This window comes from Chrysemys picta, chromosome 6, assembly GCF_011386835.1.
Source record: "Chrysemys picta bellii isolate R12L10 chromosome 6, ASM1138683v2, whole genome shotgun sequence".
Taxonomy (NCBI): Eukaryota; Metazoa; Chordata; order Testudines; family Emydidae; genus Chrysemys; species Chrysemys picta.
This window is the reverse complement of record NC_088796.1, coordinates 83,879,577-83,905,867: the sequence shown is the minus strand read 5'-3', so window position 1 is coordinate 83,905,867 and position 26,291 is coordinate 83,879,577. Positions and strand designations below refer to the sequence as shown.

General features: G+C 42.1%; 1 protein-coding gene across 15 annotated transcripts in view; it reads left to right on the top strand.

The window, feature by feature from the left end:
- Positions 1–24,242, top strand: part of SECISBP2 (SECIS binding protein 2) — a 50,260-nt gene extending 26,018 nt beyond the window's left edge. For all 15 annotated transcript variants that reach the window (XM_024101164.3, XM_065550398.1, XM_065550400.1 and 12 more), the window contains 8 exons: positions 1,207–1,339; positions 6,794–6,963; positions 8,650–8,788; positions 15,357–15,516; positions 19,147–19,367; positions 20,084–20,238; positions 21,136–21,340; positions 22,545–24,242. In XM_024101164.3, coding sequence (XP_023956932.2) covers positions 1,207–1,339; positions 6,794–6,963; positions 8,650–8,788; positions 15,357–15,516; positions 19,147–19,367; positions 20,084–20,238; positions 21,136–21,340; positions 22,545–22,654 — 1,293 coding nt within the window. In that variant the 3' untranslated portion in view covers positions 22,655–24,242. The remainder of the gene's footprint in view (positions 1–1,206; positions 1,340–6,793; positions 6,964–8,649; positions 8,789–15,356; positions 15,517–19,146; positions 19,368–20,083; positions 20,239–21,135; positions 21,341–22,544) is intronic.
- Positions 24,243–26,291: the final 2,049 nt, after the last annotated feature.

Here is a 26,291-nt window from a genome sequence, read left to right as displayed (position 1 = left end):
TACAGAGCTAGGTTGTAGCATAGCTCTGGTAATGGAAGTATATCAGAATGCCCTAGTCTCCTGCTTCCTGGCATGGCTTGTTATTGGTTTGGTACACTACTAAAATGATGATGGCTGGTGCTATGAAGGAAGAAAGAGTTACAAGGATGTAGGAAGGTAACCTTGGTTTGGACATATTGCTTACTCTGGCATGGTTTGTGTACAGAAATCAAGGAGGACCATGGTCCTGCAGAGATCTTCTTGTGTCTTATTTAGGTATCTATAAAATAACATTTTGTTAGTACTGTCTGCCTTAAGCCTGGCCTAAACTTAAAAATTAGATTGACTTAGCCATGTTGGTCAGGACTATGAAAAACTTTGCACCCGGAGTACAGTGGTAAGGTTGATCTCACCCCTGGTGTAAACACAGCTAGGTTGATGAAAGAATTCTTCTGTTGACCTCACTACCACCTCTTGGAGTAGTGGATTAACTACCTACATCACCAGAAGAGTTTTTTAAATGGATGAAGTGTCAACGTTACAGCAGCACAGCTGTAGTAAAGACGTACCCTAAGTTTCACGTGTCTGCCTCTGTTAGGTTATTCATTTACAGCTTCTATAAATTTTGGATTTAAAATTAATGTTGTCTCTGGATAGAAGAGGTATAGTGCCAGCCATGGAAGAGGCTACTTGCCCACCTTCTTGGATTGAGACACAGGAAAATAAAGCTATTTTGTCAGATGATGGCACATAAAGTGGGAATCACTAGAGAATTCTTTTCAAAGAAAGGCATTGGGAAGGGTGAGGTGTCTGCACCAGGCCCAGATGCTGAAAAACAGCTGCTAAAACCAAAAATGCATCAACTATTTATCATATATGTTTCTGAAGTAAAATTAGTAACTCCAATAAATAAGCCTTTAGTAAAAGGTACCTGACATACTTCCCAAAGCAGAAGCCTGTTCAGTTGTGAAATGACTGCTGATGCTAGTGTAAAGAGATCTTTGGTGCTGTGTTTCAGTAGGTGTCAAAGAACATACATCATTAATCCAAAACAATCACTGTTCCAAAACATTAAGATTTGTTGTGTTTTTCCACTTTAACTTGTTTTGATCTTTAAACACAAGTATTCCTGAATGAATGTGTCCGTAGTATATTGTATGTCACAAGAAATGCAGCCTCTTAAAATCTGAAATGGGACAACACCTGTTTTATTCCTGTCTTCCTTAGGAAGCTTCTAAGAGCAGTGGAAAGAAGAGTCAGATTCCAGTGAAGTTGGATTTGGGAGGCATGCTGGCTGTATTGGAGCAGAAGCAACATGCAGAGAAATCAAAACAGTCCTCAAAACCTGTGGTGCTTTCAGGTACAAGCTATGATTAGATTTCCTTTTTTCATGTCAACTGTGTTGGTTTCAAATATGGGAAATTTAAAAATAACCTCACTTTGAATATGTGGTAATTGAAGAAACATACTTCACATTTGTGATAGACAAGAAAATCAAAGTGAAGCAAGCTATATATGAGAAGTTAAGATAGATAACATGGGGATGGAGGTAGGGAAGAACCACAATTTAGCTGGAAAATATTTTTTCAGATGGTTCGGAAAGATGACTGAAAATTAACCTGAAAAGTTGGCAAGAGGGGACATATTTGGTCTTTATTCTGGTTTATGATGTATAGGGATAGTCAAAGTCTATTTCAGCTTGGCATTTTGCTTTTGTTTTTAAAACTTAAAACTGTCAGGTCTTGTTTGCTCTCCCTTTGGTTGAGGTCTGCCTTATTGACAATTGGAGAACTGATAGGATTATGACATTACAAGAGGCAAGACTGGAACCTGAGCAAATGAAAGCAAAGAGAATTTCAGTCAGTTTCATTTTTTTGAATACTGATTTAACTGAAACTCCTGACAAACCAGTCTCTTGGAAGAAAAGCTCTCTGGTAAAGATTGAAACCGTTCCATCCCAGCCCTTTCAGCTGAGGGCTGAGAACTCCCACAGCAATTCCCTGGTTCGTGAAAGAGTTATCTAGGCAAAAACAAAAGACAAGACTGTAAGAAGTGTCTGTTAGTTGTAAAGTAAAAAATGAGCAAAAACCTGGCTATGGTGAGGGAAAGAAATGCTTTCAGGCTTTATTTATATATCCTAAAGAAACAAAAATGGCACAACACATTGCATTGTAGATCGCCTATAAGGAAAACTTGCACTTAACAACATTAGTTCAAGTAGGAAAAACGTAGTAATCCATTTCTATCACTTGACAATGATTAAGAATTTCTCTCGTTATTTTGGAATTGTGGAAACCATGTACTGAGTTGAATGAACTCTAAATACAGTAAAATTAATTTCAAACTTTTTTTAAACCATGCCATTCTTGAGATTTCAAATGAATAACTGGAAATATCAATTATCGGTATTTTTTATCTTTGTTCACTGTGAGAACTTGGAATACTTTATGTATAATCTCTCCTAGCATTAAAGGCAGCCAAAATATAATATTGGAGAGGTACTAGCAACTACAATTGTTAATCCTAAATCCCAGAATAGTTTTAAAAAGTACTTGCATGAGGATAATTTTAGTGTGGATCGGAGGGTGGGGACAGGGCGAGTGATGTAGCAGGAAGTAGAGCATCATGAATCATAGCGTCTGCTATGTAGTAATTACATTAGATTACTTGGACCTGGTGTTGTCTCTTAAGAGGGATAAGACTGTCTTGGCTGTACCTAGGAGGGATAAGACAGCTATTGCATCATCAAGAACTTTTTGAGACTCAAGTGATCACAATAAATCACTTGAGACTGAGCCAAAATTTGAGTCTGGCTTATAGGTTGTGAAATACCTTTATGCTAACAGCTGATATAGCTGCAAAGAAGTAAAGAGAATAGGAAGTCACAGAAATCTAATAGTGTGACAAAGATAGCGTTTATCCACATTATTGCCTTTCTACCTTATACTTCATTTTCAGAGTATGGTGAAAGTGAGAGAATGGCTCAGTCATAGTAATTAAACAGCTTTAAATTTTATAAAGGATGTTTATATACAAGAACATTTGTCATCTTAAAGAACTGGAAGGAGATCACATCTTAACTATGTTAAATTACCGACTTGTTTGACAGCTTCAGAGCTTATTAAATGTTAATTGGTCCTAGAAACAACAAATAGTAATCTCTTGTGATCTGCCTTACATCATAGTTTAAGTTTTAAATCATCAGCTGATTGGTTCTTGAGTACTTAAATTGAGCAATATCCTTATTTTTTATTATCTGTTAACTGTTAGAGGGTAAGACAATACACTTGGATTTATTAATGTATGAAGGTAAAATGTTTGACTCTAAGGGCTACTTGTCAAAATGTTATAACCATATACAAATGACAACAGTATCTTTCTCCAGGCTATGAATACACAGGTGATATGCATAGTTTGTGACAGATGTATAGGAGCTTCAGAATTTTATGCATACTCCTGGATCTGAAGCAGCACATAACCTTTAGCTCTACCTACACACACCTTTATATTGAAGAACTTCCTTGGCTGTGTTCTCAACTCAGTTAGTCTAGCCTGAATCATAGACTATCAGGGTTGGAAGGGACCTCAGGAGGTCATCTAGTCCAACCCCCTGCTCAAAGCAGGACCAGTCCCCAACTAAATCATCCCAACCAGGGCTTTGTCAAGCCTGACCTTAAAAACTCCTAAGAAAGGAGATTCCACCACCTCCCTAGGTAACCCATTCCAGTGCTTCACCACCCTCCTAGTAAAAAAGTTTTTCCTAATATCCAACCTAAACCTCCCCCACTGCAACTTGAGACCATTATTCCTTGTTCTGTCATCTGCTACCACTGAGAACAGTCTAGATCCATCCTCTTTGGAACCCCCTTTCAGGTAGTTGAAAGCAGCTATCAAATCCCCCTCATTCTTCTGCAGACTAAACAATCCCAGTTCCCTCAGCCTCTCCTCATAAGTCATGTGCTCCAACCCCCTAATCATTTTTGTTGCCCTCCGCTGGACTCTTTCCAATTTTTCCACATCCTCCTTGTAGTGTGGGGCCTAAAACTGGACACACTACTCCAGATGGGCTTCACCAATGCTAAATAGAGGGGAATGAACACATCCCTTGATCTGCTGGCAATGCTCCTGCTTATACAGCCCAAAATGCCGTTAGCCTTCTTGGCAACAAGGGCACACTGTTGGCTCATATCCAGCTTCTCATCCACTGTAACGCCTAGGCCCTTTTCTGCAGAACTGTTGCCTAGCCATTCGGTCCCTAGTCTATAGCAGTGCATGGGATTCTCCTGTCCTAAGTGCAGGACTCTGCACTTATCCTTGTTGAACCTCATCAGATTTCTTTTGGCCCAATCCTCTAATCTGTCTAGGTCCCTCTGTATCCTGTCCCTACCCTCCAGCGTATCTACCACTCCTCCCAGTTTAGTGTCATCTGCAAATTTGCTGAGGGTGCAGTCCACGCCATCCTCTAGATCATTAATGAAGATATTGAACAAAACTGGCCCCAGGACTGACCCTTGGGGCACTCTGCTTGATACCGGCTGCCAACTAGACATGGAGCCATTGATCACTACCCGTTGAGCCCGACAATCTAGCCAGCTTTCTATCCACCTTACAGTCCATTCATCCAGCCCATACTTCTTTAACTTGGCGGCAAGAATACTGTGGGAGACCGTATCAAAAGCTTTGCTAAAGTCAAGGAATAACACATCCACTGCTTTCCCCTCATCCACAGAGCCAGTTATCTCATCATAGAAGGCAATTAGGTTAGTCAGGCACGACTTCCCCTTCGTGAATCCATGCTGACTGTTCCTGATCACTTTCCTCTCCTCTAAATGTTTCATAATTGATTCCTTGAGGACCTGCTCCATGATATTTTTTCTAGGGACTGAAGTGAGGCTGACTGGCCTGTAGTTCCTCGGATCCTCCTCCTTCGGTTTTTTTAAAGATGGGCACTACATTAGCCTTTTTCCAGTCATCCGGGATTTCCCCCGATCGCCATCAGTTTTCAAAGATAATGGCCAATGGCTCTGCAATCACATCCGCCAACTCCTTTAGCACCCTCGGATGCAGCGCATCTGGCCCCATGGATTTGTGCTCGTCCAGCTTTTCTAAATAGTCCTGAACCACTTCTTTCTCTACAGAGGGCTGGTCACCTCCTCCTCATGCTGTGCTGCCCAGTGCAGCAGTCTGGGAGCTGACCTTGTTCGTGAAGAAAGAGGAAGCATGAGCAGGAGAGCGCAAGAGGGGAGGACTCCTGCCTCTTACTGAGAAAGCAGGACAATCCGCAAGTTATCTTGAGTGCATATGTGCAAATGCAAGAAGCCTGGAAAACAAACAGGTAGGGGGGAGGGATAGCTCAGTGGTTTGAGCATTGGCCTGCTAAATCCAGGGTTGCGAGTTCAATCCTTGAGGGGCCACTTGGGGATCTGGGGCAAAATAAGTACTTGATCCTGCTAGTGAAGGCAGAGGGCTGGACTCGATGACCTTTCAGGGTCCTTTCCAGTTCTATGAGATAGGTATATCTCCATATATCCCACTTACCTCAGGGCTTTGGTCTCCTTCCCCTGGTGAACCTAGTTTAAAGCCATCTTCACTAGATTAGTCAGCCTGCTTGCGAAGATGCTTTTCCCTCTCTTCGTTAGGTGGGGCCCGTCTCTGCCAGCTCTCCTTCTTGCAACACCATCCCCATGGTCAAAGAATTCAAAGTCTTCTCTCCAAAGGGAAGAGAAGCTGTCTTGTATCAGCTTTAAGTGATCTGAGTGCACAGTAGCTAATCAGCTCTGAGTAACTTGCTTGATATTAGGAAGATACTATGTAAATTCCCTTGAAAGCTCTAAGTAGAGAGATACAAAAAGTGACTTGAAATATTTTCAGGAACAAATATAACAAGTTCACTCTGCTGTTACTTCTGATGTCTTATTCATTGAAGTACTAAGGTAAAATGATTTCTGTGCAGATCCTGAAAATTTCACAGACTTGATGCATCTAGAAATTCTTATTGGGAGCATGTTAGAGGAAATATGGTCCAATGGTTAGTGTAGTTAGTGTGCTAGCTTGGGACTTGGGAGATCCAGGTGCAGTCTGTGCTCTGCCATAGACTTCTGTGTGACCTTGGGCAAGTCACTTACTGTCTCTGTGCCTCAGTTCCCCATTTGTAATGGGGATCATTCTTCCCTACCTCATGGGAGCATTATGAGGATAAATACATTAAGGATTGTGAAATGCTGAGATGATGATGGGAGCCATCTAAGTACCTTAGATATCTCATTCATTTATTATTCTCCAGTAGAAATTGGGTGGTGTTGGCTTGCAAGCAATTCACAAATAGGAAGGGTGGAGGAGGTTAAACACATTTAACTTATTCACAACAAATAATTCTAGAAGCTCTAGCACATCGTTGAAGCTACCATAGAATCTGTTTGTGGAGGTGGAGAGGACAAAATCCCAAATGACAAGTCTAGTAGAACTTCTAGGTTTCCTAAAATTTCCCAAATTGGATTGGTATGATATTGAATGTAGCCTGCATTGCAATATTTAGCTTAATTTCTTCTCCATATTTTTGAGATTGAGATCAGAGCTAATTAAGCTGATGGTATAATAGAGATGGGTGAGGTAATATTTTTTTGGGAAGGAGCTGAGACAGACTAAAGCTCCTGCCCCTTCCCCCTCAACTCATAAATTGCATAAAAACTCTCTTTATATGATAGGGGACCTGTTGCATTTACACTAATGACAGCCAAACACTAAATTTGCCTTAGATTTTGTTCAGATGTTAACATTGAGTTACAGCTGTCTGATGAAAACTCTCTTATCTCAGTTGGCGGTGCCATACCATTGCTTTCAAAAGAACCTACAACAGTAACAAAAAATCAACAATTAAGTCAAGGGAAGACACCACATAATCCATTGGACTCCAGTGCTCCTTTGGTAAAGAAAGGAAAGCAGAGAGAAGTCCCCAAAGCAAAGAAACCAACATCTCTTAAAAAGGTGCTCCAATTTATTACCTTTTATTAAATAGCTCTACTATTCTCTTTAACCATATCACCATCTGTTAAATGTATTAATCTGGATTTTAGCCTTGCTACAAATTCAGTTTTAGATGGCTTTGATTTAAAAAAAAAAGTCTTTGTATATGATCAAGCTAAATATATTATTCAGTGTTCCAAATCAGTATTCTCTACTCCTAACTCAAGCCACTTTCATAGCACAAGGACTATGTATGTATGAAAAGGTGCTCAAATTCAAATATTTGGGATGGGGAAACGTATTAAATACCAAGTTCTCTAGTTTAGCCAGGCTGTGCTCAGTGCAGGTTTGGACACGATGGTCTGATCCCTAGCATAAATTATAGCAGCCTGAAAGTTTCTCTAATCTCTGCCTGGTTGCCCATGGAGCTTTTACGGAAGCTGAAAATATAAGGACATCCAGGCCCCTTCCCATACCTCTTGGGCATCTTTTATACTGGGGCCAGTGGCATAGCATTAGTTCAATATCACCTGGCATTCCTTAGTCCAAGGAGATCCTCATGGAGCCAGTTAGGATGGCTTAATAACAACTCTGCACTGCTAAAGTTCACCTGAAAATTGTACAATATAAAAATTATAGCTAACAAGCCGTGTGCCACTTGCTGCCTTGGACATCACCACCCTTTATCAGTTTCAGGCTGTAAACTTAAGGGGTGGGAACAATGTTTTGTGGGCTCTTGTTTATTTGTTTGTTTTTGTTTTTGTTGCTGTACAGTGTTTCATACATTTAGGAGCCATTGTAATAGAAGTATCTGGTTTGCTTTTTCTGGTTTTCCCCCCTCTAATAAAGACTTGTTTTCCCCCTTTTGCAACTGGGCCCTGTGGTGTGAGTGGTCACAAAGCTTGGACCAGTCAACTGAGCCAGTAGCCCCATACATGTTACCTGCTGCATAGCAAGCTAGGGGCTGTTGCAAATACAGGGAGGGATGACTGATTCCAAGAAGCTGTCCACTGCTCTAGCTGTAGCAGCACACTTGTAATGTGTCATCAAACTGGCTCGAGTGTTACACAGCTTTCCTCACCCCCAATACTCTCCTTTATTACCCTGTACCACCACTCTCCTTTCCTTTCATCTTCTCTGTGCCCCTCAGATTTCTTTTTCCTCCCTCCCCCCTGCCTCACCCCCACAGTTAAGGAACACTGATGTACTACAGACTGACTGGATTTTACATAGTAGGATGTGAGGGAGTAAAGCTTCAATCCAACAAAGTACCTTAAGTGTGTATGAAATTGGATTACTCTTACATTTTATGTTCATACTTTAGTGCTTTTATCTGCCCCTTTGTTTTGTGCCAACTTTTTGCTCTAACTCATCACTGCTCTTCAGCTTTTCTCTCAGTCCTTGTACTTGGCCACCAGAAGTTTCTCTTCCAGTTACGATGGTAGCCATTAGAAAGTGTTAATGTAGGGGCAGAAAATTCATCTTTTCCCCTTTGATACAGAGGCAGGCTAGGGCCTATATGGCTTTTGGCTTGAGTCTTTACACTTACTCTGACATCAGGCTGCCTGAACCTGGTGTGAGGGGATACACCTACAATGAAACTCAAACCTTAGTGACATGGTGGAGTTAGTGTTTGTGTAATTGGTCTTGGTGTTGAAACTTGATTGTATTGGTGCCTGCCTGACACTGAACTGTTTAATTTTTAAGATTATTTTGAAAGAGAGAGAACAGCGAAAACAGCACCTGTTAGAACAGACAACGATTCCAAAAGATGATGGAGATACTGTTCATCAGTGTGAAGAATCCACAACTGAAGATCAGACACTTACTCAGGATACCAAAACAGGTATTTCCTGATGATGAATGTCTTATTTTTTTTATTGGTATGGGGGAGGCTTTTTAATTTTTTTTAAAGAGCTAGCTAACTGGGTACAACATTAGCAATGTCACACTGCTGTGGTACTTTCTGATGAGTAGACAATACAATGTGTAGGTGGTGGTGTGGGTGTAATTGCGCTTGCTGCTTTAAAAAGCTCGTACACACGACTTGTGAAATGAAGGTTAGTATAGAGCTCAGGTTTCCACTGAGGATTTTTTAAGTGTTTTTTTGCAGAGTACAGTTCCAGCCCAACTGTTAGAGCTGATACCCTGTGTCTGTGCTGCTGTATATTTGCGAGTATAATTATTGTTGCCTCCTTTCTACACATGTTGGATTTACTGTATTTGTAACTGTGTCACAGCCCTGGTAAAGCTCCTCCTCCTGGATGCTCACCATGCTGCCATGTTTGGGTCCTACCACACGGCCTGTGTGCTCTTAAGCTTCCCTTGGTGTGAGTAGGCTGCAGCATTGTCTCGTTTCTTGACCCCTCTGGCATACTTATGTGCACTGGCTCTGTCTGTTACCAGTCCATTGAAATGGGGTCCTGCCTTCCTGGGGTCCTAAGCGCAGGACTAGCATTGACACCCCCCAGACTCCCTAGAAGCTTAAGCATACCCTTTCCCAGAGCTCCAACCTTGTGGGCACTCTGGATTTATACTTCACTTCTTCATGGATTACAGACTTTGTAAGGGTTCCAGTCATTTTACTTTAGCTAGAACAAGAAACATGCAGATGTAGAAAAAACAATAAAATATCTACACACACTTCCCTGCTCAGTTTCCTCACCATTCTGACCTAAGCCCAAAATATGCTTCAGAGAGAGGCCTCTACACTGTTAAGGATCCACTTCCTACAACCCATGACATCTCTGAATCATGGAGTCTGTTTTGCTCCTGCAGCCAGCTTTTTGCTTCTGCTCCTGGTCTCTTCTCCCCCTTTCTGTAACCCCTGCATACAGTGCTCTTCTGCGGTCTTGCACAAGCGTCCTCTAAAATGGCTGGTGAGTGACCCTTTTTCATAAACTTCAGTCCCTTGTGTCAGGTATCCCCACCCTGCCCTTCCCTCTTCTCCCTCCCTCTTCCCCCTCCTCACCCCCATCCATCTGCCTTGTCTGGGAAAGGATCTCTCGCTCAGATACCCACCCCCACCCCAGAATTCACACTTGAAAGACAGGTTTGCTGTGGGTGGTGGTAGTTTGTCCAAGAGTGCTCCATGTGAATGGATGATCAGCAAAGTTTAACAACCCTCCAGTGTTATCCTTGTGTCAGATGCAAGAATTTCTTCTGTCAATTCCTGTGGGTTTTAGCTCAATATGGAGGCAAAAGATAGCAGAGAAGGCAAACAAGCCCTACATTGAAAATGAAGTTGAAAGTTTGGTATAGGCATGCAGAGTCTCCAATATCAAACAGAATTTGTAAATTGTACATAGATTGCCCAAATTGTCACATTGTAGGAGTCTCCAAGGGAAGTGTGTTACCTAGCTTGCATCTGTCTCTAGAGAATCTATGCCTCTCTTAGGTCATCTGATGTGTTCCTCTGCCAATATAGATCACTAACTGTTTTGTCTAGTCTGGGGTATTCAGCGGGGCTTCCACTTCCACCATTTCCAAAAGGAAACTGCTCCCCACAGGCTAATAAATCATATTGTTACTGAGGATTTTTATATATCAGCTACATTTCCCTTTCACTGTATTCCATTATTCTCAATTAAATCTGTACAGAATAATGTGGATTATGTTATGAATATGCATCTTACATTTTGAGACTTTAAATTTGAACTAAATAATTTCTCTGAAAATCTTGAACATATGAAAAGAGAATTAAACTTCCCCTGCATTTGTAATTGCATTTTTTATCAATTATAATGAAGATTGAAACTATTTAACTGTTTAATAGCCAGTTTTCCAAGTGCTCCAAAATCTACATGCTTGCTTGAATTGTTTTGGAAATTGCTGTGACCAGTGGAGGCCTGAGATAGGGTTAATTTTCCAGTTTAAAGATTGTTTGAGCAACTGTTTCCAGAAGTACAGCCCCCTAAAATCATATGACATCAAAATTGTATGGTGCTTACAACTTTTTTTGCATGCACCTGAGGCTCACATTATGGCTCTGATATCCATCCTAAGCAGGTAATCTCAGGTGTTTGGCACCACTGTTGCTTTGGGAAACCAGTGTTTTAAGTTATACAGACTAAAAGTTGATCTACAATGTTGCCCACACCACATTGACAAGCTACAGAAAGTCATTTGCTCATGTGCAGCAGGAAGCACTCTGTTGAAGCCAAAGGCTTTCCAAGCAGCCTGATATCATAGTAAGTAGGTGGCTCATGGTGATGATGTGGCCACTGAAGCTGAATAGTACCCATGTGTTATAAGTTTGAGTCCTGCCTTTGGCAGTCTCTTGATGTGGTGTGCACATTAGTTGCTGACTGTCTACTCTTGGCCAAGGTCCTTTTAGAAATTTTACCCTGAGAGCAAAGTTTATCGTTTAAGAGCTATATTTCAAACTATTCTAAAATCCATATGCATACTTATATTTTACTTTAGAAGTATTGTAATGGAAAATAGTATTAACGAAGGAAGATGGAAGACTCTAGTAAACAGTAGCCTTGGGGTAATGTAATCCTGCCACATGCTCCTCACCCATTCCATGAACAATAGAGTTGAGGCCAGATCTACACTAAAAAGTTAAGTTAACACAAATATATTGTTCAGGGATGTGAAATCCACATCCCTGATCAATATAGTTAAGCTGCTCTAGACAATGCTAGGTCGACAGAAGAATTCTTCCATTTTCTTAGCTACTGTCTCTCAGAGAAGGTCTACGCTACAAACGCTGCATCGGTGCAGCTGCAGTGCTTAGATGAAGATGCTCTAAGCCGACTGGAGAGAGCTCTCCTGTCAGATTAGTTACTCCACCTCCAGGAGAGGCGGTAGCTATGTCAGTGGGAAAAGCTCTCCTGCTGACATAGCGCTGTCTACGCAGGGGGTTACGGTCGTTATAACTACATTGCTCAGGAGTGGATTTTTCATACTGAAGTAAGCGTGTAGTATAGACCTGACTTCAAGGAGCTGGCTTAACTATAGAAATTGAAGAACCCATCCTGTTGCTGTAATGAGTGGCTATACTTAAGTGTTGCAGCAGTGTACGTGTAGCCATAGTGTTACCCAGGGGTTTCTGAGCCCAAAACTGTGGTAACTAATCTTCGTTTCCCAGGTGGTTTCAGGAAATAAATCAATGGGGGGACCCACCTCTTCCGTCCGATAAATGATTGGTACACACAAGAGTGCTTTCACTCAAAGATTTTTTTTCTTTTAAGCCTGAAGTGCACATCTAAAATAGCAATAGTGTAGAGCAATCCAGACTTAGTTATCCAAAACCTGAGATGGTGATGAATTGTCAGCAGCAGATTTCTGGTGACCAGCCTTCCTCCTAGTCGCTGGGGAGTTAGATGTCAGCCTCCTAGCTTGTAGAAATCAATTTTAGGGGGGCTGTACTTCTAGAAACAGTTTCTCAAACAATCTTCAAACTGAAAAATTAACCCTATTTCAGGCCTCCACTGGTCACAGCAATTTCCAAAACAATTCAAGCAAGCATGCAGATTTTGGAGCACTTGGAAAACTGGCTATTAAACACTTAAATGGTTTCAAATTCACTTCAATAGTTCTCCTAGTGGGCTAACAATTTTCCTAGCATCAGGAAAAAAAACTCAGAATTCTACTTGTCACCAAAGCACCTCCTAGTCATAATAGCAAGAAACTCATGGTCATAGACACCCAGGTCCAAGGTCAGTTATCCACACTTCCTCCCATTCTCATGAATCTGTCACTTAGTCTGTCCTTGTTAGCAAAGCTGCCACTGCAGCTATTTCACATGTTTATGCAAAGCTCAAGTTATTCCTGACTTTCTGGTATTCTCGCTTGCAGTTAATGGTGGCTAAGTGCACAAAATGGCTGTGGTTGTGTCAAGTCCAGTTCTCTTGTAACAATAGCCTGAGTGTGAGCAAAGAAAAGAGAGTAGCTGCAACTCTCATCAGTGTCAGAATTATCAGTGGTTGCTGAGCATTAGGAAGTGAACCCGTAATAGAAAGCCGTATTTTAATTGTTGGTGTAAAATTTACATTTTCTAATGTAAAACCATGATGCTAGCATCAGTCAAAAGAGCATTTTTTTAATTTATCGTGAAAACTTAACACAACAAATTTCAACTGATAATAATTAATCCCATCTCTGCAAAACAAGGGATCATGTTTATCAATTTTATTTCCTAGTGATGTGGTGTTTCCTAGAAAAAGGGATCTGAAGGAAATGTCAGACATTAGAAAAATTGTAGTCACATTGTCCTCTTCAAAACAGTCACAGCAAATCTCAAACTGTATTTTTTTCCCTGTAAATTGCTATAGAAAAATTGAGCAGTGCACAAACTCTTTTTAAAAATGATACTCTAACCCAAATGTGTGTAGCTCTTTTTTACAACTGTTAGAATGGAAATGCTGTGTAACCTTAACTGTGGTGGCACTATCATCCATAATATTACTAATGCCACATTAGAGTCAGGGATACAGATAGTGGTGCAAGTTGGAATTACTTTGTCAAGGGGTTCTCAAGTACAGCTACCCCATGAAGAGCTTGAACACTCATGAGCATAGTGAGAGTGTCTTGAAAATTGGTATCAAGTATCAGGGGGTAGCCATGTTAGTCTGTATCTACAAAAACAACAAGGAGTCTGGTGGCACCTTAAAGACTAACAGATTTATTTGGGCATAAGCTTTCGTGGGTAAAAACCTCACTTCTTCAGATGCATCTGAAGAAGTGAGGTTTTCTGTTACTTTAAGGTGCCACCAGACTCCTTGTTGTTTTTGAAAATTGGTGTACTTCAGCAGGGGCGGGGTAGATTTTGGAATAGTGTGGGAGGATAACACCCATTAAGATGAATAGGTCAATTCACACTTCTCAGAGTTATCGGACTGTATTCATGTCCATGGAGTGTTCTGATTTATCTGAGAACATTACGTTGAGATGAATTAACCACTTCACACCTCTGCAATCCTCTTAGCATAAAAAGAGTTATGCAAAGCCACTTCCCCAGTCACTGAAGTGGAGTACAAGTTCTGGGCTTGTCCTACACTCCACCTTGCTTACTCCAGCTGGTAGATGTGCTTCTCACAGCCTATCAGTTACCACCTTCCTTCTTCCCCATGGTGCCTGCAATTCTACTGGGTGGATGGAAGGAACAAGAGTAGGGGAGAGGTGGAAGTAAGGTGTTCCCAGGAAGCCGCCTTGTGCCCCCTTCACCACCACCATCACCACCTCAAACAAGTGAAATTTGGTGCTCAAAAAGTTTGATGGAGTGTTAAGGTTGATTGACAGTGTCTCATACCCTTCCAGAATGTCTACTACAGCTAAACTTAAACTTCTTAAAACCAGGAAATACAAAATTAAAGTACATACCAGCCCTGCACTGCCCTTCAACCTTAACTGTTCTCTTTGAGTGATGCCCTATGCAACACCTGACAGATGTCATAGCAGTCTATCTTTGCTGATGATATGGAGCACTGTGGGGACATAGCATGAGTATGATAAGAGAAACAGAGAATGGTGAAGTTGCAGTTAGGTTGGCATAATGAACAGCAGTTGGCTATACCCGGTGTATGCTCAACCACTTCATCTGCTCTTTCCAAGCAGCCAGTGTTACCAGGTGTCACCAACCCCTTGAACCTTGTCCTGTAGATTCCCTCTGGAATATTACTTGCACTTACCTCTGCTCTGTAGTGCACTGTCATGTATGCTAGCAGACTGCAACAAATCCCTATGGCAAGGATAGACTGTTGTGCTCCTTTACTTGCACAACTGACATAACTTAGCCCAGAAAGCAGATGGACCTCTCCTCATTACAGTGGGAAATGTGGCAACCTGCTGCAAGTAATCTCTGCACTGTAAATTCAGCTGTCCCTAACACAGTGAAGTGCAGTTGGAAGTGCATACAGATGAATGAGAATACAATTCTGTGAGACACACCACACCATGTACAGTGGCACACTAACTTAGTCATTCCTCATATCTGTTTATCACAGGGCAGCCGTGACACTTATGATATTGCATCTTGCAGGTCCAGTGGGCAGACTAAAAGTGTTGGAAAAAGGCTGGTGTGTACCATAACTTTGTATTTCCTTTCCTGGTTTTCAAGGAACTGCCAGCCATAACTCTGCATTGACAAAGTTTTTGTGCAGTGAATTTTTATCTAATGCTGCGTTGTTTTCTAGTCAAACCTGTCTAAAATTGAAAGATCTGAATCTATAGGGAAAAGATTCTAAAGAACCCTGGTCATATTTTAATACTACTTGCTGGGTCGTTCACTTCAGTACTAGAAATGATCCTAATAGCCCTGAAACAGGTAAAAGCAGGACTGGTAGGAACTACCTATCCTATTTCTGTGTAGGAGAGTCCTTGAGTTACATTCTCACTTTTATAGATCAGTTCAATTTTTCGTCTGTCTTTCATAACACAAATACAACAGTTTATTTCTTTATGCTTAGACATAGCAGAAGATGTTCCCATAACCTCAGTTTCTGTGGCTCAGAGCAGTTCAGAACTGTTCCTGGAACGTGAAGACCTCAAGGATTCTACGGAAAGTTCTTCCAGTCTAACACAACTAAACTCCAGCCTTCCAAAAATCCATAGCAGGAGATTTAGAGAGTAAGTATTTGTTAGTATTGGCACTTCCTTTGTACCACGGTACCACAGGCAGGACATTGCTCAAATCAGAATGTTACTGACGTAACTTCCTTTGAAATGCTAACTGAATTTTAAACTCACAACTCTGAATTCTTATTTTCAACTCTCCTGCAGGGTAACACCTAATAAGTGACATCTCAGTAAGCAGCAAGTGCAGTACTAATATGTCGTCAGTCAGGCTAGGAAGGCAGATCCTTTTGTGGTCACTGAACCTATTATCTTCCTCTTCTCTGGTGATCGTGGAAGGAGGAGCAGATACTCTTAGAAACATAAACACCTTGCTTATAATGTGGAATAAATCACATAGTTATACAGTAAAAGCTGTTATCTGACCCTGTACCAACCAGAAAGCTCTCTAAATTGGCATTTCTAATCTTCATAGAAAGTCCAGTTTATAGTCTGGTTGGCGTGGGGCCGGCAGTCTCCCAACTGGCTCTGATGGTTCCCCGGAAGGGGTGACATGTCCCTGCTGCTCCTAGGCAGAGGAATGGCCACGAGGGGTTCGGGGGGGGGTGGAGCTGGGGGTTGGGGCATGGGAGAGAGTGCAGGATGTGAGCTCTGGGAGGGATTTTGGGTGCGGCAGGGGGCTCAGGGCAGGGAGTTGGGGCACAGGAGGGGTTTGGGGATGCTGGATCCAGGGGACACTCACCTCGGGTGGCTCCCCACAAGCGGCGACCTGTCCCTGCTGCTCCTAGGCGGAGGCGTGGCAGGCAGTTCCTGGTCAATGTGAGCTGTGGAGCCAGCACACGGGGCGGGGCGAGGCGAGGGCAGCACGCAGAGCCACCTGCCGGGCCTCTGCCTAGTAGTGCCGAGACAGGTCACTGCTTGCAGGGAGCCGCCCAAGGTGACACCCTCCCTCCCCCCCCCCCCCCCGATTGGGCACCCCAAAACCCCTCCCCAGCCCCATGCCCTCTCCCGCACCCAAACTCCCTCCCAGAGCCCGCGTCCCAGCCCCGCACTCCCTCCCTCTTAGTTAACCAGCATTTTTCACTTACCAGCACCCCCCCCCTACCCCCAACATGCCAGATAAAAAAGCTTTTACTGTACAGAGAGAGAGAGAGAAATAGGGCTCTTTCACCTTTCTGAAAACACTCTTATGGTTAGAATATTTCTTTGTTTTCTCCTGCCAGACAAAACGATAGAGAGGTACAAAGCAGAATGTGATTAGCAAGATGACATGTTTGTGTTGCATGGAGAAATCAAGGGGACAAGTTAGTTGCCCTTTTGTACAAACACTTCAAATGTTGTTATGATAGCAGCTGTGTGTGCATGTTTCCTTTTAACGAGAAACTTTGGTTATTGTGTTTGAACAGCAGGTCAAAGATCCACTATAGGAAAAATGAAATTCTGCCATTGACATAACTGTTTAGTAAGTGTTGCTTTCATCTTCATTCTTCAAAAAGGCACCACAGCCTCTTTATGCCTCAAGATTTAGTTAATGTAAAAAAAAAAAAAAAAAGGGACTTTTAATTGCTTTTTTTAAAGTGAACAAATTTCTTGGGTCCACAGCAACCCAACATTTCACTGAAATGGCAGATAGGTCTGGATATGCTCAGGGCTACTCAACCAAAGAGGTCTTCTATTGCTTGGTATTCAGGGTGGAGGATTCTTTTCTACATCTAGATTACATTGTTTTGGATTTTCATTGAATTGTTTTAATGGGCTTGTCCATTAAACTGTTACTGAGGTAAATCTGAAATGGTAAATAAAGTTCTTTTACCAAAAAAAATCCCACTGAAATATAAGACTAACCAATATGAAACCTAGGCCTTGGCTACACTTGCATGTTACAGCGCTGTACAGCCTCCCCCAGCGCTGTAACTCACTGAGTGCAGGCCACTTACAGTGCTGTATCTCCTTGGGCACACTGCTGGAGGTACTCCACATCTCCAAGAGGAATAACAGCTGCAGCGGAGTGGCTACGACTCACTCACGGGTGTGAGTGTAAACACTTGCAGCGCTGTACTAATCACCTTGTCAAGTGGCCAGTCCTCTCCATTGTTGTGACTGGCTGCAAGAATGCGGAAATGCCGGTTTCAAAGCTCGCTCGTACCACAGAGAAAAGCAAACAGTTTGCAGCTTGCTTTGAGTGAGTAAATGAATGAGCAGGGGGCCAGGAGTTTGGAACTTGCAAAATAGAGAGCTGACGTGCTCCAAAAAGCACTCTCTCTCTCCCCCCCCACCCCCCATTTTGAAAAGCACGTTGCAGCCACGTGAATGCTGGAATAGCTGCCCATAATGCACCGCTCCCAACACAGCTGCAAATGTTGCATGTGTGGCCACACCACTGCACTGGCAGCTGCAGCGCTTTTCCCTACTCAGCTGTACGAAGACAGGTTTACCTCACAGCGCTGTACAGCTGCAAGTGTAGCCAAGGCCCTAGTTTCAGTTGTAAGGATAGTAATGGTTAGAAATTGGGGGCCAGATCTCGCCCTTCATGGGAGGGAAGGGCAAGGAACTCTTTGGTTCCCCTTGTTGACTACCCCTGCATTCTTTTGGTGTGCGGATAGTTAGTGGGTTCCAGTATACCTCCAGAGCAAGAAAGCAAGGGTCTGACTTGCAAAGTGCTGAGATCTGGGTGGATCTTGGATCTGTGGGGTACAGGACCATCCATACAAAGACCCTATGAATATGTAGCCACTTATCCCACCACTTTCTGGTAGCCTAGCTCCATGGTGCCAGGGGTTCCCTTCACTACAGCTGTCCCCCAAACCCTTTTTTAGAGTGGTTACCAGTGTTGAGGAGGTCTGGGGGGAACTTCAGTGCAGCTATCTAAGGCTATGTCTACACTAGCACTTCTGTCAATAAAATTTGTCACTCGGGTGTGGAAAAACGCGCTCCCCCTCCACTCCCCCGACCAACTTAACTTACACCAACATAACTTGCAACAAAAGAAGCTCCAGTGTGGACAGCATTATGTCAATGAGAGATGCTCTCCTGCCAACATAGCTGCCACTGCTCGTAGGGGTGATTTAATTATGCAAACGGGAGAGCTCTCTCCTGTTGCCATAGAGAGCTATATAGGAGACCTTACAGTGGCGCAGCTGATTCAGTACAGCTGTACTGCTGTAAGGTCTCTACTGTAGACACAGCCTAACTTTCCACACTGATTTCCACTGGATGCTAAGAGGAATGAGGTGCATCTCCTCTTTCTGTGGATCCCCCTCCACAGGCAGATCACAAGGGCATGATCTGGACCAGAGATAAGTAAAATGGTGATACAATTGACTTTGTCCCTTGCCTTTGGCTCTTGCTCCAACTTTCAATTTGTTATAAGTGACAGTGCTATAGAAATCAACTAGCACTTCTACAATATGGTTGCGATCTCTTGATTCTTATGAGTGAAAATAGGCCGTGACCTAGGGAAAACTTTCATTAGCAAAGCTAGTCTTTTATCTTGATCTGCATGTCTCGGTATAACTTGATACAGGAGCTGACGTGTCAAGAAACAAACCTCCCTGTATCTTTCAATGCACTGAAAAACCTGGAGAAAAATGTTTGTCCTGTACCTAGAGCGTGTATTTGAGAGAATGCAGTTATGTTTGCGATTGCAGAATATTTAACACTTAAACAACTGATTCTTTTTTCCAGTTACTGTAGCCAGGTACTTAGTAAAGAAGTTGATAGTTGTGTGACAGACCTTCTAAAAGAACTGGTTCGTTTCCAAGATCGCTTGTATCAGAAAGACCCAGTGAAGGCCAAGACAAAACGCAGACTTGTTATGGGGCTCAGAGAAGTTTTGAAACACCTGAAGTTGAAAAAACTGAAATGTGTCATCATCTCTCCAAACTGTGAAAAGATTCAGTCAAAGGGTAAATGTTTTACAAAAAATAGTTTTATTTTCATAAGATAAATGCTAGAACAGACTTGTTATATTGATGGTAGTACCCTTTGAGGGCCACATCTTACACTTGGAGAAAACTGCCATGGAAGACCAGTGATTTATTGGTGCCTTCCTTGAAAAGTAAATCAGATTGTTCACTCTAAGGAATCTGAAAGCAAATGACTGGTTGGAAGACTTATCAACTTGTCATTGATGTATTGTTGAAATGTTATAAGTAACTACTGTTCAGGTCACTGTCTTTGATCTGTGATCTTGAAGTGACTTAGCTTTTAAGTTTTCTCTTTTTGACAGCCATACTTCATCTTTAGCCACACTGCATTGTTTTATACTGTTTATAGTGGTGCTGGTGTGTCAGTCCAATCTTTGTTCTTCAAATGTAATAAAATTTGGAGTTTAATAGCAGTGTTATCTGAAGATTCATGTTGATTCAAAGGGAGAATTGTCAGACTAACTTTCTAGATGAGCAGATCCTACAGTACACTATTGAGCTTCAAGTAATGTTTCTGTGCACTGCACACTCGTAAGTATTTTTTTAACACATACATTCTGGCATTTCTAAATGCTGCATCTTAAACCTGTAGCTTTTACTAAGGGACTTCTGGCAGTAATGCCTTTTAGTTATCATTTATTCAATCCAGTTATACTTTTTGAATAGTCTCATTCTCAATTCTCTGTCTGTTCCAGGTGGGTTGGATGAGACTCTACATACCATTATTGACTGTGCCTGTGAACAGAATATCCCATTTGTCTTTGCTCTCAATCGCAAAGCTCTAGGACGTTGTGTGAACAAAGCAGTGCCTGTCAGTGTGGTGGGAATTTTCAGCTATGATGGTGCTCAGGTGAGTTGAACAAAGACACTTGTTTATACCTTTACTTAATATTACTCTGTGTGTATTATGTATACAATAAAGACCTGACTCCGAGGCAGCTAGTCAGTCAGTCTCTCTCACTCCATTTTCTGTATTTATACTCTTGACAGGTCAGTTGCTTTATAATGTTATACAGAATTAACATTTATTTCCACAGCACCTTCTCCTTTTTTGCTTTGTTCACAGATGTATTTTTGGCCAGCTCTCTGCCCCTTCTTTACCCAAATCTACTCTTAAGGATAACAGGTATTTTAAATACCTGGTGAGAGATGTGGAGGGAGCAGCTTAGTGGCAGCCCCCCCCTCCCCCCAACCCCTTCCCCCCCAACAACATTGTTGCTAATTGGGAGAACAACTAGGGACAGAGAGGGATACTGAATGTTATTAAGAGACACTTGAAAATCTAGAATAATCTTCCTCTTCTGGCTGGTAGAATATTAGTTTGAATGAAACTTTGCGGGGGCGGGGGACTACATTTTCAAACTGGTACATAATAAAAATAGTATTTATAACACTAAGTTCAAAGCACTCTATAAAAACACTATAGCTGTACATGTCAGATGTGTGGCTAAAACCACATGTTGCTTAAAAGTGTACCTTTGAGTTCCTCACAGCATCAGAAAGTCTCTTGATGTATTTCCCTGTTATCATTAACCAAAACAAGATAAAACAGTTACTAAACAAAATCCAAGTACCTGGTTTATTCTGTTTTGCCTGCTTGTGTGCTTATTTAATATTCTGAGTAGAAGGGGTGCAAAAACTGTACCCTACATCTTTACACACTTCAACAGAGAAATATGGTTTAAGCCATAATAGTGTTTCATGTTCTCTTATCACTTACTTCTCTACTTTTTTTTTTCCATGTTAGGACCACTTTCACAAAATGGTAGAACTGACGATGGAAGCCAGGCATGCATACAAAGATATGGTGGCAGCTTTAGAGGAAGAGGCAGCTGAAGGGGGAGGAAGTGAAAAACACAGCACAATCTTAACCACTCAATATGAAGAGAAGAGCTTGTCCGAGACCGGTAAAACGCCCCATGTGGAATCTGATGAGGATGTACCAAATTACAGTGAGTGTTCAGTGGTTTATTCTTTGTGTTCAATCAGTTTTCCTTCCTTTGTACTAAAATTCTCCTCTGATCAGAATCTTCCTGAGGCAGTGCAGACTAAGGATGTCTGGTTAGGAAGGTCGAACATCACTTTGGGCTGTGACCTTAGCAGACTTCATGAATTGAAGTCAGACCTGGTTGCTGTTTGGATGGGAGACATCTAAAGAAAACCTAGTTTTTCATGAAGTTTTATTGTTTACACAGCAAAAGCTTTGCATGGGCTAGACTATCTACGCTGGATTTAATCCAGCTAGCGCAGGTAGTAATCGCAGTGAAGTCAGCATAGAGCAGGCTAGCAAGCCAAGTGTACTCAGGGTCTGTGCTGGGCTTATGCTACTTGCGCTGAAGCCCATGATGCGCTGTTTTCACTACTAAGTTACCCACGCTAGCTGAGTTTGTTAGCTCAGGTAGGCTAACCTGTGCACAGCTTTTGCTATGTAGATGAATGTATCCTTTGTAGATGACACACTTCCTTTAAATAACTTCTGAAATAGTCCACCTGGTGGTAGATGGCATATGCTGCTTTCAGATAAGACTTGTAACAGAGCTCCTGACCATTTGTGGCTAAAATTCCACTGGCACTTGTAAGACTAGTTGGCCCAAGTAAACTGGCTAAATTCTGGTTAAATAGTTTGACAGTTTGCTACTACAGCTTCAGTTGTCTAAGATTCTTCTTTCTGTCCTAAACTATTTCTATGCTGTATGAAGGCCTTCAACCCTATAGGTAACTGCATTGAAGCACTGAAGGAATGATCCCTTTTTGTGTATAACTTTGTGTGTCCATATTAGGATCTGTAAATAAGATGTGCTTATGATATAGCATTAGAAAGTTATTCATCAGATCATTACTTTGAAACAGCAGTAGGCAAACGGGTCTGTATCAGTTCCTAGAATGTGGCAAGTAACATAGGGTTAGATAAGTTGAAACTTCTCCAGGGGGACTGTCTTCCAGCAGGTGCTGTAAAGTGTGTTGGCTTAAGCGTCCCCCTTACATGCTGATTTCTCCCTCAGTTCTCATGTTGTCCTTCATACTGGGAGATTGAGCATTTCAGTGCTTAAGTAGGCTTGTCTATGAATACTAAACTTGGGGGGGGAGGGAACCTGTGTGATACTCTGGGAGAAATTAAAGTTACTTTCATACTAATATTCTGTTCTTTGTTTATAGTCAAAATCTGGAAGAGAAAGCTTGAGGAGGAGTATAACCCTTATGCCTTGGAATTAGAAAAGACTGCGACTACTGAAATGCTGACCTTGAATTTAGATGAGCCTCAGTAAAGCTGGATCATATTTTATTGGGCCTTATTACTTTTTACATAGATAATTCAGTATTTACATATCTAAAATCAGTGGTCCATCTAAGCTGCGAGGTGTAGTGAATAAAGTGTAATCTAGGAAACATCTAAAGTTGGCTAAGAAGACTATTCTGATCTCACTTAAAATGCACACTGGAATGCATGAAACATCGGCTGATTCTTACAGGTTACTGTGTACTTGACGGGCTGCTAAAGCTGCTGCTGCTTCATTCTTTGTATTAAGAGAATTAATTTGAAGGGAGGGGAAACTGTTTTAATCCAGGACCACTTATGTATTAAAACAAGCCCATTCCTTCCTTCCTTTTTAAGGGTTTTACTGCTGGTGTCTGGTGCCACAAGTAGAGCTAGCCAGAAAACAAAACCTCAACATTTGTTTGAGACACAAATTCTGAAAACCTTCATTTTGGGAGAATATTTCATCTTGCTGGTCGTCTGCCTGGAAGGCTCTTGTTAATTTCACTTTCCTCTCTGCAGGCAGAAAGTGAGAGCGACAAGAACCTTCCAGGTGGAGCAGTCACTTTCAGTTTTCCCAAGGGAAAATTGAAATTTTCTTGGAAAAACTGAAAACTTTCTGCAAAATAATTTTCGGAGGGAAAATAGCGTTTTTCCCCCTCCCACCCGCCCCCAAAAAATTCAACCAGCTCTAGCTTCAAGTCAAGCTTCCTTCCCTTGGGGCAGGCAGCAGCTGGGAGGGGGACAGGGGTAATGAGTCATGAAATTCCTGAGAGATGGGGAAGCTGGTAAAGTTAAAATGGACCACAAAGGAGATTCCTGCCCTAGAGAGCACTTAAGATCTGATGCAGATAGAGCCCTTTTGCTGGCAGAGGTTAGGAATGCTTCAGGGAAAGAGGTGGGCCAGCCTGTTCCTGCCCCTTCTCTCCTCTTACAGAATTTCTTCTCCTTGCCTTAGGAGTACCACAGCTTGGAGGAAGCAGTGCTATAGCAATGGTACTGAATTCTGCAGGGAAGAGCGACTGCTTTCTTCAAAATGCACCTGCTGCCTGCATTTTCTGTAGCTGTTGTCCAGCTGCCTCAGCCAAGCCCTGAGGACAGCCATTTGTGTACCCTTGTTGCATAAGGGAAAATTATACAGCAATGTGCTTGGTTGCATAAACACCATATGTGAGGTCTTAGCCCTTCCCTTCAGAAGAATTTGTCAGTCTTGTTGCTGCTGTTTTTGTGTGTACAGTTGTGAATTTTGATTCAGATAATGAAGTCTTAATTTGAGGAAAAAGATCTAATATGTTAAAGCCAAGACTGACTGTATATAATTGTGTATCAAATGTAGAGAAGTTTTCTGAAGACAGGCTTAATTTACTTTTGATATTGAGACTTTTTTAAAACTTGACATGTACCTGGTTGTGGTAGAGCACTTTTGTGGGAGGTTTCTTTTATAAATAGCAATGCTTATATATTTTTAGAATGAAGATGGCACACTTAATGGAGAGGGCCAAATTGTGCAGTAGAGTATTCAGATTTTTATAAGGGTGAAAACGAAAATTAGGATTTCTGATTTCAATGTGTGCAAAATAAAATGGTTGTAAATCCCAGGTGCAACTAGTACCTTTGTGTAGTCTGCCATGTGCTGCTTCTAAATGCTCAGAGCAACTTTCATTTCAGCTTCTCGAAAATCAGGTGCCAGGGGGAGTGTCACAGGTAAGCCAAAAGCAACAGAGGTAATATCAAGTGTCAACCTTGAAAATGATTTTTGAAGTATAAAACTGATGACATTTTATAGCATCCTGTGGTTAGAACGTAGCTAATGCTTGAGATTGATGTGTGAGCCACAATCTTATGCTCTGGGGAGTAAAGTCAGTAAAGGATACAAAGCAGCTCTGCTTTGACACTGAGTCGATCACTGGATGTGAGATCTTTCTACTTTTCCATAATTGCAGCTGACCTTAACTTGACTTTGGGAGTGGGGAGTCCAGAGCTGAGAGATGATTTGGGCTGGCAATAGACATTCCTGGCCCAGTAGGAGGTTGCTGTGTACTTACAGCAATGCGAACTGTTGTGTATGAAGATGGTTATGATTGCACTATGCTATTAGAATGTTTATAGCTGTAAATACTACTACAGGAGAGGCTTTGATTTAGTTTGGATTTTTTTGGTGCGTTTTTTTTTTTTGGGTGGGTGGGGGGGGAGAGAGAGTGGGTTGGGCAGGTGCACTGTTCAGGCTAAACTTTCCACTGCATCATGGAAAGGGGGCCGGCAGCTCGGTTTTTGCATTATACAACTTCCAGAAGGCAGATGATAGAGAATCTGTATGCTTTAGGGTTGCTACTCTGCAGAGATCATTTTGCACTTTCATGAAAGTGCATGAACATGACTGTTAGCCAAGTCCTAATGCTAGCATCCTTAGCAGTTTTCATTGTAACAAACTTAGGGAGTTACTTACCCTTGCCCTCCCTAAGAAACCCACTGTGTGTATGCTAAGAGCTGTTGAAAGCAGAATTAGTGTGGAAGATGATTAAGCAGTGAATAGACATTTGTCCTTCAAAATAGCTTTTGAGGGGTTGAAGTGTTTAATCTCATTATCACTCAGCCATTCCCTTTTAAGACAGTTCTGTGGACAACTTTGTAAGAGAACCTCTGCATGACCCCCCCCCCCCTCCTTCTAGTACTGTTGCTTAGTTTTCAAAGTGTGTTACAGTGTGCATTGCCACAATGTGCTCTGCTTCCTGCAGCTAGTTTGAGAATCTAGCTTAAGTTAAAGCTAGCCTCACTGCTAACCAGCTCCCTCTGTAACTGGCTGTTGGCCCAGCAATTTCTACACATTTAATATTCAGTATATAAAATCACCTGATAGTTTCCTCCCCATAGTGTCCACTTTTTTGTGAGGATGGGAGTGGGGCAGAAAGGCCTGCAGTGTGCTGCATTACAGCCTAGGCAATTGTAAAGGCTTCCTTTCTCCTGGATACTTTGGGTCACTGATTGGGGCAGCTCTTGCTGATGTAGCACAGCAGTAGCATACATCTTTGTGCTTGGTCTCTCTCTCGCTCTTTTAACAGGTAAAGCAGCAGTATTTTTAAAAATTGATTATCTTCAGTGCTACTGCACCAGACCTTAATAGCAAAGGGCAGTAAGGTCACTTGTAGTCTTGGGTAGGAAGAGGAATTGGCCTACTTGCTTAAATTATGCACAGGCAGGTGAAGTGTAAAGTAACCTAAACTGAGGGTAATGCTCTGAGAACAACTTCCTGATAGCTCCTCTGACATACCTGCCTACTATGAAGAACAATAATACAACTTCATTTCTCTAAAGGCTGGGTGTAATTCAAGTGTTTCTCTGTTAGCCATTGCACTCCAGCATAGCAGTAGACTTAGCAAAGCCTCTGATCACAGCTCCTTTAGGACTTCAATAGTGCAAAATCAGGCCCTTCCTTTTGCTCCATGAATGTCACTTAGTGTATCAAACTTTTTGAAGTGGGAGGACTGCGATGGTCCTCTTTCAGAACTGTCTGGGGGTAGAGGGCATTTTTTCCTCACAGCCCAGGCCCATTGGAGTTGCCTCCTCTTCCATGGGCAAGAGAAGAGCCAGATGGGATTTGAAAAGAACAGGCTCTGGGGCAAGCAGTCCCATCTCCATGAGGGGAGCAA